Source organism: Pseudophryne corroboree, chromosome 2, assembly GCF_028390025.1.
Source record: "Pseudophryne corroboree isolate aPseCor3 chromosome 2, aPseCor3.hap2, whole genome shotgun sequence".
In the NCBI taxonomy this organism is placed as follows: Eukaryota; Metazoa; Chordata; class Amphibia; order Anura; family Myobatrachidae; genus Pseudophryne; species Pseudophryne corroboree.
In genome coordinates, this window is record NC_086445.1 from 397118068 (window position 1) to 397136548 (window position 18481).

The window sequence follows — 18481 nt, forward strand, 5'->3', positions numbered from 1 at the left end:
TCTTAAATCAAACAGTTTCCAGTTTCACAGTCTACATTGTAATGGCAGATCATGTCTGAATATATACTGTAGAGTCATTGAGCACAGGGGAAAATGTGTATGTCTTGTCATTTCTCAGCCACTCTTGCAGACCACAATTAAGCTAGTGATCCAGATGCTCAGACAGATAGATAAATGGGCAGATCTCGCTCATATGGCTAAATTGCGCAATGATTGTGTAACTTGATTTTCATGTTGAGCACCCAGACAGCCCTGTTTGTCTGATATTGTAGTAAAAAGCACTGGTTTTATGTAGAATTCTTGTATCCCGTTAATGTTGACAGGTTTAATAATGGCTGGATGATTAAGATTGGACGGGGCCTTGACTATTTTAAGAAGCCTCAGGTAAGCACTGTAAGAATTCCAAAGTCAAAGCTGTGTTCTTTAGCAAAGACTCTCCCTGCCATTTGTAAAATACATAGCGCTCCCTTTTCTAAATATTTACTGTAGGTAGAATAATATGGGTGGTATTCATGTGACCGCCGGTCAGCTGACCGACAGTCACATGACCTCCTCCACCAGCCCGACGGCTCACTATCCCGACGGTCGGCATGCCGACCAACAGGGACTATTTCCACTCGTGGGTGTCCACGACACCCATCGAGTGGGAATAGAACCCGTGGCGACCGCAGGTCGCCACCGAGCCCGCAATGGGCTTGCTGCACTCGCCCCTCCCCGCCGGGATCCCGGCGTCGGTAAGCTGACAGGCGGTCTCCTGACCGCCGGTCAGCAGTACTACACCCAATAATATGACATCACAAAATATAATGCATACATCCAGTAGCAATGTTTGACTACAATTCCTTTGTGAAAACAATGGATGGTTGCAAACTAGCGCTAGGTTTAAAATAATAAAATTTTAAAACAATTTGAAACTTTTTAATCTTCGTCCAAAGTTTCTTTCAGATTCTTTCCATTCATCAGAAAGACACTCACTTTATCGTTCTGTCTCGTGTTCACGTAAAAGTATCTTTCTATCACCAAACCTCCACGATATATTTCATTTGCAATGAGCTTTAGCTATTGGAGTAACACTTACATTAGTGTCCTGTCTCGCGTGCACATCAAGGTATCTTTCTCATCCCTCACAGTGTGGAAGGCAGGAATGGAGCAGACCAGTGTTTTTTTTTCAGGAACACACGGCTTTTTATTCGTCCAATACAGCAAACAAATTGTCAGGTATAGTGGCTAGCAACAACTTCAACGCGTTTCGGGGATTCCCTCCCCTTCCTCAAGAAGTAAAGTCCCTTGATGTGCACGCGAGACAGGACACTAATGTAAGTGTTACTCCAATAGCTAAAGCTCATTGCAAATGAAATATATCGTGGAGGTTTGGTGATAGAAAGATACTTTTACGTGAACACGAGACAGAACGATAAAGTGAGTGTCTTTCTGATGAATGGAAAGAATCTGAAAGAAACTTTGGACGAAGATTAAAAAGTCTCAAGTTGTTTTAAAATTTTATTATTTTAAACCTAGCGCTAGTTTGCAACCATCCATTGTTTTCATATTTCTTGTGTTATATAGGGATAATTAAGGGAATATCCCATGTGTTGCAAACCAGCAGCTTTTATTTGGTAGCGCAGGGCTTCATATATATACGATTGTTACAATTCCTTTGTATCACTTTTATTTCTCATTGAAACCCATCTTGTGCAAGATTGCACCTTGCAATTATGAAACATTTGGATATTCTTTGTTCTAGATTCATTGCTATATTCAAAATAACTTGCAAACCATGGGCCTGATTCAGATGTGGTTGGAGGTGTTCGCTACTGTGCACATGTGCAGTACGGGTCTATGACGTCGGTAGCAGATCGGCTGCAGCCTGTCGGTGATCAATAGTCTGCTGCCATTTGGAGGTAGGGTAGGGAGCAGCGGCGTCCGCCATTTCCTGAAATGGAGGTGTGTCGCCTTTGGTTTGGGAGAGTGATGAGGCCAGGATCTCTGTTGGAAGATGGAGATTTCTTGGCCTCTTGGTAGGATCTGCAGTATCCAGCTTGCGCGACCCCATAGGTCATGCCTCCGGCCTATGGTGTTGCAGGTGATTGGATGCTGCATCCTAGGACGCTGCACGGATTACTTATGTGAGCAGTAGGCGTCTACTTATATCAAATGCTGCATTACTATACTAGTGCATGGCTGCTGCTTCCAAGTAGACGGCAGCGATAGCAGCTCTAACCACATCTGAATCAGGCTCCATGGCCCCAATCAGGCAGCTGTCTGAGTTAAGCCTTCAAGTGCAGTTACAAAAAGAAAAAATCCCCCTGCACTAGTGCATTACTATAGAGTGCTGAATAAAGGGGGTTATTCAGGTTTGTTAGCAAACCAAAAAAGTTAGCAATTGGGCAAAACCATGTTGAACTGCAGGTGGGGCAGATGTAATATGCAGAGAGATTTAGATTTGGGTGCGTTATTTTGTTTCTGTGCAGGGTAAATACTGTCTGCTTAATTTCTACACTGCAATTTAGATTTCAGTTTGAACACACCCCACCCAAATCTAAATCTTTCTGCACATGTTACATCTGCCCCACCAGTGGCGTAACGACAGCCACTGCAGAGGCGCATGGCTGTGCGGGCGCCACCGCTGATTCAGTGCAGATTGACATGCAGACTAGCCATCCGCATGTCAGTCTGCTAAATGTCCCTCCCGAAATGTCCGCCGCCATTGAGGAGACACATGCTAGAGGTCCAGAGCAAGGGTAATTGAATCATCCAATTTGAGCTTGGTACTATAGTGAAGCAGAAGGAGAAGGGAGCTGTGACTGTGGTATCTGACGGGAATTTTTTTTTTATAAGACTCTTGAAGATGTATCTGCCGCTGCCCTGTCTTTGTGCACACTAGAAGCCAGTAATAGGGGGACCCAGCAGTATTTCTCATCACGCTCATGATGGTGAGAAACTGCGATACCGGTCTAAGGGCCTAATTCAGACCTGGTCGCTCCTCTGTGAATTTGCAGAGGTTTGCGATCGGATATTCGCCACCCAGACAGAGTGAAAATCCACCCTGTGCAAGTCTGCATATGCCGTGCGAAAAGCTTTCAAATGCCATCCAGCTGCAAATCCATTCGCAACTCACTCACCAATGAATGATTTTTCCATACTGTGCAGTCTGTGCATAGCCCAGGACTTACTCCTACAGTGCAATACAAACAGGCTGATCAGGGCCGGAGCTGACGTCACACGCCTGCCCTGAAAACGCTTGGGAACGCCTTAGTTTTTCCTGACACTTCTAGAAAATGGGCAGTTACCACCCCCAAACGTCTGCTTCCTGTCAATCAGCCTGCGTTCGCCTAGCGATCAAAAAAGACGCAAGATTTTTTTGCAGTTTGTCCTCGCAGCTGCGCATTACGATCAGTATGCACGCGCAGTCATTCCATAATCTGCCTCTGTGCTATTTCGTACAACAGCGATCAGGTCTGAATTAGGCCCTAAAGCGGGCTGTTGTTCCTGGGGTTTATTTCCACTTTTATTTATTTTTTGTCTAGTTCCTCAGGTCATGAGAACTGTAGATTGAAAACTCTGTAATATAATATAGGAATTATAACCCATCCCATTATGAACTCACTTATATATAACAAGGCCATTCTCTAGTTCTAATTATTATTATTTGATTGACCATAAAAGTGAAATATAAGGGCAGATGTATTAACCTGGAGAAGGGATAAAGAAGTGATAAAGCAGTGATAAGCGCAAGGTGATAGCGCACCAGCCAATCATTATGGATTGAAAAATGACAGGAGCTGACTGGCTGGTGTGTTATCACCTTGCGCTTATCACTTCTTTAATCCTTCTCCAGGTTAATACTTCCGCCCGTTTCTTATGTTATGTTTGCTTTTTTCTCCATTCTCCCATCAACATATTATCCTGCAAAAATTATGCAATAGATCTTCTAATACTGCAGCAAAGTTAGGTTCTGTGTAAAATGCCAAGTAGCTAAGGAATGACTGAGGATAACACTTAAATCTGTAGGGGATCATGTATGGGAAAAGGGCTGCATAGAATAATTAAGAATAATGGAATAATACTTTTCCTAGCGCAATCTAAAGGCAGCCTACGGTGAATACACAAGGGTAAACTTAAGGGGGGTACACACTAGTCGATTTTAGGCTAAAAATAAACGATAACATAACGTTATAATTTTATTTTTAGGCTTATCAGTGTGTATGGGGCAATACCGGTGACCGATGAATGATGCACGCTACCGCATGCCATTCAGCGATCACCAATATTGAGCTTGCATGCAGCTCAACCCGTCCATATCAGGCTGAGTCGCATGTTCGTGAATGCCGGTGGTGACGTCACTGAACATTATCACTATGGCCCTCATTCCGAGTTGATCGCTCGCTAGCTACTTTTTTCAGCCGTGCAAACGTATAGTCGCCGCCCATGGGGGAGTGTATTTTAGCTTTGCAAGTGTGCGATCGCATGTGCAGCCGAGCGGGACGAAAAAGTTTTTTGCAGTTTCTGAGTAGGTCTGAACTTACTCAGCCCTTGCGATCACTTCAGCCTGTGCGGTCCCGGAATTGACGTCAGACACCCGCCCTACAAATGCCTGGACACGCCTGCGTTTTCCCTACCACTCCCAGAAAACGGTCAGTTGACACCCATAAACGCCCTATTTCTGTCAATCTCCTTGCGAACGGCTGTGCGAATGGAATCGTTGCTAGAAGCATTGCACAGCAACAACGCTGTTTGTACCCATACGACGCGCGTGCGCATTGCGGTACATGTGCAGTAGTAACCTGATTGCTGCGCTGCGAAAATCGGCAGCATGCGATCAACTCGGAATGAGGGCCTATATCGTTGAACGTTATATCGTTCAACAATATACTCATTCACTGCTGGCAATTCCCCGTCGCGTAGTATGTATCCGCCTTTAAACCTCAAAGGAAATGTGCAAATGTAAGAAGTTTGTATAAACCACTGGCGCCAAACAAACAGAAAAAGGGTATTTAAAAGTAAAAGACTGGAAATACTTTTCTCTTATGGTGTTTTCTCTCAAATGTTCAGAGTATCCAAATGCATATATGCGGCGGGATGTAATGGAGTTTGGGATCTCTGGAAGTGAGGGATGCCGGCTGATCTTGGATGTTTTTTTTTAAAGGGGCAAACACTTACAAGACATGCCGCTTTAAAAAACTGCCCGAGATCAGCCAACATCCCGCACCTCTGGCGATCTCAGACTCCATGACATCCGGCGATGGAGAGAGCATAAAGCAAGATAATAGGGTGATACTGTTTAAAAGGCTATATTTATTCACACAATATTAAAAGCTAAAATAAAAAATAAAATAAATGAACATCAAATGGGTAAATCGCACCATGGCATGAGAAATTATTATTCAGCGGTGAATATATATGCAGAATCTGTGGCTGAAAAGTCTCCCTACCAGAGCCAGATGGCAAATCAGCGTTGGATTGCACCAATGGGCATCCGGATAAAATCCCCTGGTGTCTAACAAACAGCTGGCTTGCCTGGTGGTATGCTTCACGGCTGCTGTCACACTTGCATAAGTAGTCCATAACGTGTTTCCAGCGCTGAGCTCCTCAGAAGGTAGATGCAAGTATCAGTGAGATACAGCTTTTTATATTCCTAAAAACCGGAAGTCCTGCGTATTTAAACAGACTCATCTCACTGACACTTTTTGTTTAGAGCACGGCACTAGACTCTCATAAGGGGAGCACTCAAACTGATCTTTGTTATATTGAGAACAAAGGTCTGTTCAGAGAGAATTAGTAAAACTTAACTTTTAATGTTAAATCATAAAAGTGAGATAGGGATACTCACAAGAATTTAAAAGGCAAAATATTTGACACACAATGTAAAAGAATCACAGGTTCCAAAAATGTGAAATATAATAATTCTCTATCACAGGTACGACTGTGCAACTTAATTTTAGTATAATAATGTTATATCACAAGTATGACTGTGCACCTTATATATTAGATATTTAATATGGAAAAAGAGCAGGCGTGGCTTTGAGAAAGTGGCTTCCAGATTCTGCTGTCCCGCATCTGCTGGCGCATCGAATGCGGGGTGAGAGATCCGTACTGGCACCATCCAATGGAAAAATAGATGAATCACCTGGGTCTTGGTATGTGAATTTTCGTTTCTGCTGTCGGCCAAAAGCCAGCGCAGCCGATGAGAGAAATACTACACAGCTAGTGTGATAGAAGTACAAAGTATAATTGGCTTACTTAGGCAGATAAAAATAGTATTGTGATTAAATGGCTAGATAAATGGCAGCAAGTCAGGTAAACACCATTCATACCCTGCTATTAAAGGGGATAACGCCTTTAATGCATAGAGGCGATGCCCTGCTAATCAGATTCAATTAACGTCATCTGCAACAATTGCACATCAAAAGAATTTTGTAGGCATAAACAGTGTATTAAATCACACCCCTGGTTGTTGTTAAGTGACTCATGAATGCAGGATAAATTTCACAGAAAAAATATTGATACACTAATTGGCGAATAGATACAATTGTATCATTATGTAACACATTATTGCTGAGACATAAAGGCAGTGTGTGGTGTCCTGTACGTTATTTCCACTGTGAGGCGTGTTGTGTTCAGTTTCAGTGCTCCCCTTATGAGAGTCTAGTGCCGTGCTCTTCAGGCACTTTCTGTGTATTTGTTACATAGTTAATGAGGTTGAAAAGAGGCAAAATGCCCATCGGGTTCAACCTATAATCTGTCTTATAATGTCCCAATTGAAATAATGTTTTATGTTTAGTTAGCAACTGTAAATCATGTTCCCCCCAGATTAAAAATGTCTATTTTAAATGCTATAACCTTGGATATCTTTTTCAGTTAGAAATGTATTTGTCTATGGTTTTCACTCTCAGGTAGCACCCCCAACATCCTTACATATTCCGAAACACATCTAAGAACTTCCAGATACATGAATGTTAGAGATTAATATGGGCTACTGATCATGACGCACTGATTTAATATATTGAGCTTGTGCGTCTGGCAAATCCGTAGCTTTAAACTTTTTGTTTGGCACCAGTGGTTTATACACACGTCTTACATTTGCATAGGATAATTAAGGTCTGTGTGGTTACATAGGACATATCCGTTATTTTAAATATATGATCCCATAGTTTGTATGAATTTCAGAAATATTACACATACTGATGCTCAGTAAATTTAAATTTCAATCTGTAATGGCCTTGTGCTTCATAAATACGCTTCAAAATCATGGTAGCCCATATTGTATAAAGATCTATAAATGTTTTATGTGTTTTAACCTGTGGTCATGTATTGATATATGGTGCACCCCATATATAATAGTATAGTTTCTTCTGTGTTACCCCATCTCCGTATTTTACCTGTGGAATGATGACAGAAGCGTGGTAGCCTGCGTCTATGGGTAGTACATATTTCTGTAAGGAAATGATGGATACAGTGCGGATTCTAAGATGGGAGTAAAGCAAAAAAGAATCTGCACATTGGTAAAACCATGTTGCACTACAGGTGGGCAGATGTAACATGAGGAGAGAGATATTTCCATGTGAGAAAGGGCTGTGTCTAAACTGAAATCTAAATTGTAGTGTAAAAAGAAAGCTTTTTGGCGTTTGTGAGCTACATGTGAAAGCAGCCAGTGCTTTTGCACCCGTTGCATTGCAACATGGTTTGTCCCAACTCTGAATAAACCCATCATTTGTGGGTCTGCAGTACATACCATTATATTGTTCGCAAAAGCCGAATTGTTCCTTAGTATTCTAGTAATGGTTTATAATGTTTCTAGGTGACTGGTGCTTGTTATGAAATGTTTTTATACATTTAAAATGTCTCTTGCTTACGTTAAGCGTTCTTAAGTTTGTATTATTACTTTTTTTCCCCCTCATATCTCTATAGAGCCGATTTTCCTTAGGCTTCTGTGACTATGACTTAAGACCCTGCTATGAAACTTCGGTCGATATTTTCCATAACAATCACACTCGGAAAACATGACTAAAATCTGTACGATGGAGTGATCTTAAGGTGTTTTAAACTATTTGGAGTGGTTGTCCACTATGTCTGTTTTCCAAAGCTGAATTCTATAGCAGGTACCATTGCAAGTGGGCGCATAAAGTCAGTTCGCTAAAAGATGTAAGAACCAGTCATGTTGTTTCCTCTATTGTCAATTGTTTCTGCAGCCACTCTTTTATATCCCACAGGAATCTGGTGTCCAGGAAACTAGTGGATCATATATTTACTGTGCTTGATGTGTGTTTGCAGGTGATTGATAGCTGTGCTATGGTATTAAGGCATGCAAACACAGATAGCATACAGTAATGCGTATAACAGCTCACTTGTGTTTTTTGCTCTACTCTATATATTTTATTGTTTTAATTATTCAAGTGATGTGTTTTGTACATATTAAAAGAAAAATTTAATTTTTTATAATATTAAAATTAAAAAGAGAAGAATAATCTGACTGAATTCCGCACATTGCCAAAGTGCTGTTTCTTGTAATAGTCTTAATTTGTGTACACGCTTACTGTTATTACTGAGAGCAATACATCTGTGATCTTTTGCTTGATTAAAGCTTTTCCAGAAATACTGTGGCTACCTCGGGCTGTCCGCACTTTCCCTAATGTACATGTTAATGTGGCATTTGTGGGTGTGTAATAACTGTTCACTCTATTTTATAACTGTATTTGTGATGCTATCGCTATATACCTGAATTTGTTGGTGCCTCTTTATTGCTTAAGCATAGACTCAGTCAGTTGCTGATGTGTGTATTTTCCCACACCACATGTGCCCACCTGTTTTCAGTATTCTGTGTAATGGTTTTTCTTTTGTTTTGTTTAAGCTGTTGTACCTATTTATTGCCTATAGCTAGTTTAGTTTGACAATACAGTAATTGCACCCATGACGTGTGTGGGAGGTAGACACATAAAATGTATGCAAAGCACAACGCTCTCTGGGGATACCCATTAACGATTTTGTGCCTCATTTCTGTTCTCATATTAAGAATTTACTATACTATTGTATTTTTATATGTAGTCATATTTTTAATTAAAAAAAAAAAATCTAAACTTTGTATTTTCATAATTATCCACATTTAAAATATTCAGATGACTACTTTCTGTATACATCATGTCTGCAATCGTTATGGGGACAATAAAATGCTGGCACAGCTATAGTGACACAGTTGTAATGCATTTTACAGGTGACCGTACTATGATTAAAGAAGCAGGTAAAGCAGCACGTTTAAATGTATAATGCAATCTCCTTTAAAATTTGGTTAGCAGCATTACAACGGTGTTGCCATAACACTGGCAGTCTTTTGGTGTCCCCGTAGAGATTGTCTATGTAATGGCTGTCAGCAAACTAACTACATCCCATACAGGCAACCGATCTGCCAACTTTAGGACAGGTGATAAGAATACGGGCTGGGGTCATGGTACTAAAGCAGTTGTTCTGAATAATGCAGTACATAACCCAGACAGATGATTGGGGACTATTTCTGGCCATAACCAGCTGCTCAACCGATTAACCCCTCCTCGACTGGGAGTAGTTATACCATCGTGATCAGGTGACATATCCATTTTGCTAAACTGAAAATATCTGAATCTACTTTGTGTACCCTGGTAAATTTCATATTATCCCCCTGGTCAAATGGTGCTTTATTCTGGTAGCATAGTGAAACAACCTATTACTTCTGTACAGCGATTGCTTAGTCAGTTAGAGTCAGTGACCGTTCCTGCCCCTTTACTAGAGCCCAAACCTGCCAGTGACATCAGAGTTCCAGCCATGATACAGTTTTTGGCCAATGTCAATTTACCTGTGTAGATTACAAGGTAATACACATCCTTTTGATGTATATACTGTTGGTTACAAATGAAATATATTATTGTCGAAAATGCCTGTAACATGTAATATATGGAATTAGGATAATTGTTAGAGCAAAGTAGGTTTATAAAGAGAGGATTATAGGGACCCCCACCCTAAATAGCTAATCTTTTCTAGCCAACAGGTTAAGGAGTGCTGCATGTACAAGAGGCCTGGGAGGTGCTACAAATGGTACTGGGTTTCATTGGACATGCCGTCAGAAATAGGAGAAGATGACGATCATTCCATGCCTATAAAGGCAAATGTTATAATTTGTTTACACAACCCACTGAGTCAAATTAAGTACAAAGTGAGATGTATCTGAGGTAGGTTAGAGTTTTTGTAAAAAAGCAACAGAGCAAGTTTCTATTTTATTTTATAGAAATAATGTGGACATTCCTCAAACACTACTATGAATGCAATACATGTTATTTGTACTTTTAACAGTAATTAAAACTGATAAAGGTAATCTGTAATATTGTCTCATTATTACTGTGGTTTTCTCATTTGCTCTTCTTTCCATGTCAGCTGCAGAATTCTTACTCTAGTCTAACTCTCAAGTGTGTTATTATAATAGTCCCGTTATGTTATATCCACGAATGTGGGAGAGCTAACTTGCATTCACACAGCAGATTAAAGGAATAAACATACTGTATCTTTTTTATTGCATTTATCAATTATGAAATTTATACCCACAGTACACAAAGTATCAGTGATGCATGGCTAATATAAAGTACCAGAAGTCGTAGCACAAAACATATAAAATCAAATGAAAACATGGAAATAAAAAAAAGATAAAAAATGTATTAGGTCAGACAAAAAGTAATATACATTAAATAGACGTAAGACTAGGCAACAAGAAGTGAGCATGTAGCAGAAGCTTAGGATGAGAGATGGCTGGGTTTGATGAAGAAGTGGGTCTTGAGAGCCTGTTTAGAATTCCAGAGGAAGGGAGCAAATGGTCGATTGTCATTTGCTCTCATCTTACTGGATTTTCATTCCTACCAGCCAGATCTGGCAGATGATCTAATTCAATAACGGTCGTAGAAGTGCGGAAATCGCTATTTGGCATTTTCCACACTTCTGCGCATGCACGGATGCTAGTCTGCGAAGGCAGGGGTCTACCATTAAGATACAAACACATCGCTGTTTAACGATGCGCTTGCATTTCAGCAAGGGAGGAGGACCCAGCATGCAGGGTGGCCTTGCCCTGTGCTGGGCGTCCCCCCAGCATACTAGAGAGGTGGGGTGTAGTTTTGCAACATGCTGAATTAGACCCATAGTATGATTGGAAAGGAAGATGAGCCGGGCAGCAGCATTGAGGATAGGTTGGAGTGGAAAAAGGCGTTTGTCAGGGAGGCCAGATAGGAGTAGATTACAGTATTCCAATCTGGCGATGACCAGTGAGTGGATGAGGGTCTTAGTAGCATCCAGGGTGAGGAAGGGTCTGATCCTGGAAATATTTTTGAGATGGAACCAGCAGGACTGCAAGAGGTACTGAATGTTTGAAGGAGAGGGGAGGAATTAAGGATAACTCTAAGACATTGTACTTTAGGGCTAGAGGAGATAGTTGTGCCATCAATAATTGTGGGAGGAGAGGTTATGCAGGAGAGTGGGAAGAAGATCAGCTCAGTCTTAGACATGTTAAGTTTAAAAAGGTGCTGTGACATCCAAGAAGAGATAGCAGAGAGACAGCTGGAGATGCTGTCATGTCCTGGATCCCTGTGAACTCAGCTGATGGTTTGTGAGAAGGGGTTACTGGGTTAGAATGCCACAACACTCGAGGAGGGTAAATTTACCACTAGTACCTGATGTTGACGAGACATGACCAAAGGCGCAGAGTCTAACCCACCAGGATGTTTATACCAGTGACCCCACTCCTATGAGGATTTGGGTTTCGCGGCACCCAATGAGTAGGTGGCAGCCCCCTGGACAGGTACCCGGTAAAAGCTGAGGAGTCTGAGGATAGATCGCTAGAGGTAGTCTGTGAGATATGAATTAGTCTTTGATGGAACGATCAGAAAACAGATGCTAGGCACTGATCGCCTGGAGGACCTCGATGGTGACCAATGACACTTGGTACTTGAGACACTGGAGAACACGTAGAGATAACTGATGGTAATTGGCACTGGAGAACACGTAGAGATATCTGATGGTAATCAGCGCTGGAGAACACGTAGAGATAACCGATGGTAATTGGCACTGGAGAACACATAGGGATATCCGATGGTAATCAGCACTGGAGAACACGTAGAGATATCCGATGGTGAATAACTCTGAGCGATGATCGATACTGTATCGATGTTGGATCAATGTTGAATAACTGAGCGATGATCAATGCAGAAATGATCTGGGAGACAGAGTGGGACCTGAACCGTGGAACAGCAACACACAACAGCATGCACTGAAGAAGGAAGTTGTTCAGGCCTCTCCTGTTACCAAGATCACACTTATATACCCTTAGTAAGCTTCCATTGGAGGAAGGAGTCAGCTGAGGTTTACCAGCACTCCTATTGGTAAACAATCCGGTAAGCTAACCAGGCAGCATTGCTGCTGGAAACCATGCACAGAGAGACCTAGATTCTGTACACAGGAACCTGACAATTACTCACAATTTACTTTGAAGTGAAACCAAAGCATAGATAATATGGGTGCAGAAATTGATTTGGACTGTAAGAAATAAGAGGACGTGAGTAAGGGCAAAAATGCAGTGGTAATTCAGATGGGACTTTTAAGTGTTTGAAGGATAAAATTGCATTGGTACAGCTGTGCATACATGTATAACTAGTGTGTGTAATGCAGGTGCTTTGTACCATTGATATTGTGTGCCTACCGTGTGATCCCAGAACCCATAAAAGAACTAGGGTACCGTGTGAGCCATAACTGCTGCATTATTCAAGGCAGCAACTAGCATCTTGCAAGTACAGTATAATGCACACATAAACCTGGAATCCTCACAATGTGTGTTTATATTGATACTCAAATTAGTCCATGTTTGCAAATGGAAGTATATACTTCACCTTTTTTTGCAGGGTGAAAAACTACACTGGAAAGCAAGACATGAAATCTAGCTGAAAAAATGAATCGAAATATCATTACCTGCATCACACCAAAAGCATTGTTGTGATCACCCATTTCATTTGGACCTGGAGCATTCCAAGCACGAGGTTCACAAGCTATTATTGCAGAAATAATAGCTTCATCCATGCCAGTTTTCACAGCCACAGATGAATCATCCTTGCCAGATTCTGAGAAGCAATGACGCCGTTATGAAATAAGGTAGATCTATATTTCACAGTGAAAAGTATTTAGCGGGAAAAGTATTAAAATGCAGTTTTGTGTAACCGATTTATAAAAGGCTAAAATGCTGAAAACCTGTAATTTTTTTAAATGCCACATTTAACATCACCCTCCTGGGTTTTTTTTTAAATTCAAAGGTTTTTATTAAGTTTTTGTTTATGTATTACAATTATAACTTAACTGTAGACACCCCCCCCCCCCCCCCCCCCCCAACAAACATATACCGTGGAACAGTCGTACTGCAATCAACCGTAACAGTAATGTCATTCATAATGTCATTAATAAACAAATCTTTAAGTAACAATGCATTGTGCATGGTCATTTTACTGAGAACGCGTGTTTAGCTGTATCATATAGTATCATATAGAGTCGTCTGAATACATCTAAAAATAAAAAATTAATTGTCAATCTAGATATACAGCATATTTCTATCGGCAACCAGCTTTAAATACATTTATTGATTTGAATATGGCGAGTCTAACCACCTCCCCCAGACCCTGAAGTATTTTGTCTCAACACAGTAAAAGGTATGTGACAACTGCGCTGTATGTGACTAAAAGCTGCTCAGTTTAAAAATAGTACAATTAGGAACATAGCGCTCGTTACATGTTCCTAATTTTGTCTCAGCACGCCTAGACAGATAGACATATTTCTCATGGTTGGCAACCTCATTTGTGAGAGATATCCAGGCTGTGGTTATAGGACCTCTGGCAGACATCCACAGTCTGGCAATACAGACTTTAGCTAGCATACAGAGTTTGACAATATATTGTTGCATATTTTTATAAAGAATGTCATCGTCAAAGGCTGCCAAAAGGCAAACAGTAGGAGTGCATGCGTCCATGGGTACTCCAGTAGAGACAAGAACCCGGATAACCTCAGCCCAGAACGAGTTAACCACAGGGTAGGACCATAGAAGGTGCCAAAACGTGCCCTCCATTGAGTTGCACTTGGGGCACCTGGAGTCCTCCCTACCCCCCAGTCTAAGTAGACGCTCAGGCGTGATATATACTCTGTGTAGTATGAATAGCTGAATTTTGTTGAAACCTCGCCGAAGTGGATGAAATTCGTGGGCCAGTCAGAGCATCATCCCAGGTATCCTGAGATAGGGTGCCCAGATCCGCCTCCCATTGTGTACGAAGATGCGGCATGTCAGTCACATGGTGTGCAGTAAGCAGGGTAGAATATATCTGAGATATAAGGTGGGAGCCGTCTAGTGACACCAACATTTGTTTAACAGGTGATTGTTGTATCCTAATAGAATTATCAGGGAATTGAGCAGAGTAGGCGTGTCTCAATTGTAAGTATCGATAGAAATAGGTATGAGGAATCGGATAGTCCGACTGCAACTGAGAGAATGTTTTAAGTACGTTGCCAAAGTATATCTGCCCAATAGAAATGATGCCCCACCTACCCCATGTTTTACGGAGCTGCAGACCCGTCAGTTCTTTAAACTCAGTAGTGCCATCCAACGGGGTATCAGGGTCCCACCCCTCCCTCAGCAGATCCCCAGTCCGCTTCCAAATCAATATAGCTTGTTTAATAAAGGTAACCTGAGCAAGTTATTGTTGCCAGATAGCAAACAGTTCAATGGAGTAAGTCCAGGAGTCAAAGCAGAGACCACCAGGGAGGGAAGATCCATCCCGGTTTCATCCTTTAACCATTCAAAAATATGTGACAGTTGCGTACCCTCCTGGCTTTTTTACACATGGTGAAAGATATGCGACAGTTTGTCAAACTGCACAGGCAGCACAGGAAAACAAAATGAGGGGACTGTGATAGGCTAACAGCACTGTTTGAGCTGCCAGTAGTTAGATAATTAAAGTTTTTGTTTTTTTCTTTAAGTTAAAAGTATCTACTACTACGCAGTAAGTAAGATAGTCAGCATTGGACCTGGCTCTCTAAACAAAAGATCATGCCCCCACACCTATCGATGCCAGACCCCCAAACACTGGTCCCTTCCTGGTTACCTTTGGCAGTGCTAAAAATGTTTAAACATAATGCCTGCTCTTGTAGCACTGCAAGTACCAGAATGGACACAGGGAACAGTGCATACTGTCATTTGTGTTACAAGTATGCACTACAAGTGTTGGATGTCTTTCTGTAATAATCTAAAAGCCTATAGATGGTTTTCATTATGAAGCACTCACCAGAATGATTGTGTCCACCTTATCGGCCTGTGTTATTGGAGGCACCATTGCTAGGAATCGTGCTGATGTTAATATAGCTTACTACAGGGGAAATATTACAAATACAAAACTCAGGAATAGTTCATGTGAATTCTGATGAAAATCATAAGCAATTCCTTAGCTGGAGACAGTGGTGTATCTCTAATGGGTGTACCCTGCACCCATTTTTTAAAATACTCTATTGCACACGCGCAAAGCTCCAGGAAAATGGCGCGGTGACCATTTTTCCTGAGATTTGCGCATCTGCAATAAGGAAATCTCTGGCAAAATGGCTGCCATGCTATTTTCCTGAAGATTTGTGCATGCGCAATAGAGTCTGTGCCCTTTTAGTGCTCAGACTTTTTATTTCTCTGACAGGCGCTGCTACAGAGGTGGGGGCCCAAACGGAGGAGGATGGACACAGGCCTCCTCTGGCTGGACACAAAAGATTTTGTTTTAAGGGAAGTTTAAGTTTGGATAACATCTAGCTTTAACGTAAGCTTCTGAATATTTATGTTTCCCACTTTGAAATGAGTACTGGTGTGGGGTTTTGGGTCAATCAAAAACTGCAATCTCCATGATGGAGGCTTCTCATTGGTCCTCCTGGAGGGGATAGCCAGTAAATCGGCAACTGTGTTTTATAGAGTGTCAAACTCACACCTAAGGATTTATCTGCCCAATCTGTCTGGTGGGAACAAAAGTCTGGTAATGTATGGTGGCAAATGACAATCGACCATTTGCTCCTAAATACTGGAAAACAGACAATGGTCATTCAGACAAACTGATTCAAGTCGTTTGGTTTAACCAATTTATACGAACAATCATTTCTGTCTGTTTTCTGGCATTTGGGAGCAGGTTTTAGATCAATTATTAAACATGTCTGGAAAAAAACTAATGTACAGTGCATCCGGAAAGTATTCACAGCGCTTCACTTTTTCCACATTTTGTTATGTTACAGCCTTATTCCAAAATGGAATAAATTCATTTTTTTCCTTAAAAATTCTACACACACACTGCCACACAGGCCTGATTGATGGATTGCTGCAGAGATGGTTGTCCTTCTGGAAGGTTCTCCACTCTCCACAGAGGAATGCTGTAGCTCTGACAGAGTGACCATCGGGTTCTTGGTCACCTCCCTGAGTAGGGCCCTTCTCCCCCGATCGTTCAGTTTAGATGGCTGGCCAGCTCTAGGAAGAGTCGTGGTGGTTCCGAACTTGTTTCATATACGGATGATGGAGGCCACTGTGCTCATTGGGACCTTCAAAGCAGCAGATATTTTTCTGTACCCTTCCCCATATTTGTACCTCAAGACAATCCTGTCTCCGAGGTCTACAGACCATTCCTTTGACTTCATGCTTGGTTTGTGCTCAGACATGCACTGTCAAGTGTGGGACCTTATACACACAGGTGTGTGCCTTTCCAAATCATGTCCAATCAACTGAATTTACCACAGGTGGACTCCAATTAAGCTGGAGGAATATCTCAAGGACGATCAGTGGAAACAGAATGCACCTGAGCTCAATTTTGAGCTTCATCGCAAAGGCTGCGAATACTTATGTACATGTGATTTCTTAGGTTTTAAATAAATCTGCAAAAATCTCAAAAAAACTTTTCACATTGTCATTATGGGGTATTGTGTGTACAATTTTGAAGGAAAAAAAAATAATTTATTCCATTTTGGAATAGTAACATAACAAAATATGGAAAAATGTGAAGCACTGTGAATACTTTCCAGTTGCACTGTACATTGGTAAGAACTTTATGCAAAGGAAATATAAAGTTGTTTTGTCCATAGCAATCACTCACATATTTGTTTTCATTGTGTAAAATGTACTTGAAAAATAACTGGATAGAAACAGAATTTGACGGCAAATGAGAACCACTTGCCCCATCTAGTCTGTCCCTTTTCTAAATATATTGTTACCTTAAACCCTATTTGACCCTTATTTCTTTGTAAAGATATCCTTATGTCTATCCCATGCATGTTTAAATTGCTCTACTGTCTTAGCCTCTATCACTTCTGATGGGAGGCTATTCCACTTGTCCACTACCCTTTCTGTGAAGTAATTTTTCCTCAGATTTCCCCTGAACCTACCTCCCTCCAGTTTCAGTGCATGTCCTAGTGTTTTTATATTTCTCTTCTTTTGAGGAATGTCTCCCTCCTTGACCTTGTTAAACCCTTGATATATTTCAAAGTTTCTATCATGTCCCTTCTTTGCTCCAAACTATACATATTAGTCACTATATCGCTAGAATCGCACCAGGACCAGCAAATCGGAGTCTATTACAATTGGACCTAGGTGTGAAATGTTATTAGGGTACATCACAGAATATATGTATTAATTCAAAGGAGCAGTTTTTATAAACTTGGGGATTACAAATCTGCCAATGACCAGCAAATGTGAGCAATGTGTTTCAAGCAGTTATAGTAATTAATGCCAAACAACACCGTGCCATCTTTGGGGTGTTCTTTTGGTAAGCGGGTATATTTGCAGGACTTCCACTCATCCTAGGTGAAGTGGCTGTACCTGGCATAATGTGTATAAGGGACTCTACTGTGGCGAAACATGTATAAGTGGCCCTATTGTGGTGTAACGTATGTCAGAGGCTCTACAATGGTACAGGATAATGTGTATAAGGGGCTCTTCTGTGGGGTAATGTTACTAACGGACACTACTGTGCAGTGTGAATTGGTACTATTCTCTGGCCTCGTCCCTTCCCCAAAAAGCCACGCCCCCTTCCGTATGTAGCCATGTCCCTATATTTTGGACGTGCATCTTCACTGCGCACTGTCCCTATTTTGAATATGGGAACAGGGGGCATCAATTTTCTTTCTTGTACAGGGCATAAAACTGTCTAGTTACGGTTATACAAACCACATTTAACAGGGTCTATGAAGGAAACCAAAACATAATCGTTAATCTTAACCACCCGCTGCCACCATCAGGGACTTTTGTGGCGGCATCCCAGTATCATACTGTAGCAGGAAGCTCAGCAGCAAAGCTGTTTGTCAGTGGAGGCGGACTCTGAAGAGTGGTTGCCTGGAGAGATTCAGACCCAGTCAAACCTTTTCCTGGCTGAAAGACAGAGTGGGTCCACCACCAAGCAGAGAGCAGAAGCCTGAGGCAGTAATTGGAGTGGCT

At 41.4% G+C, this 18481-nt stretch overlaps 1 protein-coding gene across 4 annotated transcripts in view; it reads left to right on the forward strand.

Moving 5' to 3' along the window:
* The window catches only part of MITD1 (microtubule interacting and trafficking domain containing 1), an 86053-nt gene extending 72724 nt beyond the window's left edge, over positions 1–13329 (forward strand). The window contains exons 6-7 of one of the 4 annotated variants that reach the window (XM_063953360.1): positions 324–384; positions 12903–13329. In XM_063953360.1, coding sequence (XP_063809430.1) covers positions 324–384; positions 12903–12941 — 100 coding nt within the window. In that variant the 3' untranslated portion in view covers positions 12942–13329. Of the gene's footprint in view, positions 1–323; positions 385–5989; positions 6110–7908; positions 9075–10008; positions 10473–12902 lie in introns of those variants that run through there. The other 3 variants (XM_063953362.1, XM_063953359.1, XM_063953361.1) reach the window with 3 other exon arrangements.
* The last annotated feature ends 5152 nt before the right edge of the window (positions 13330–18481 follow it).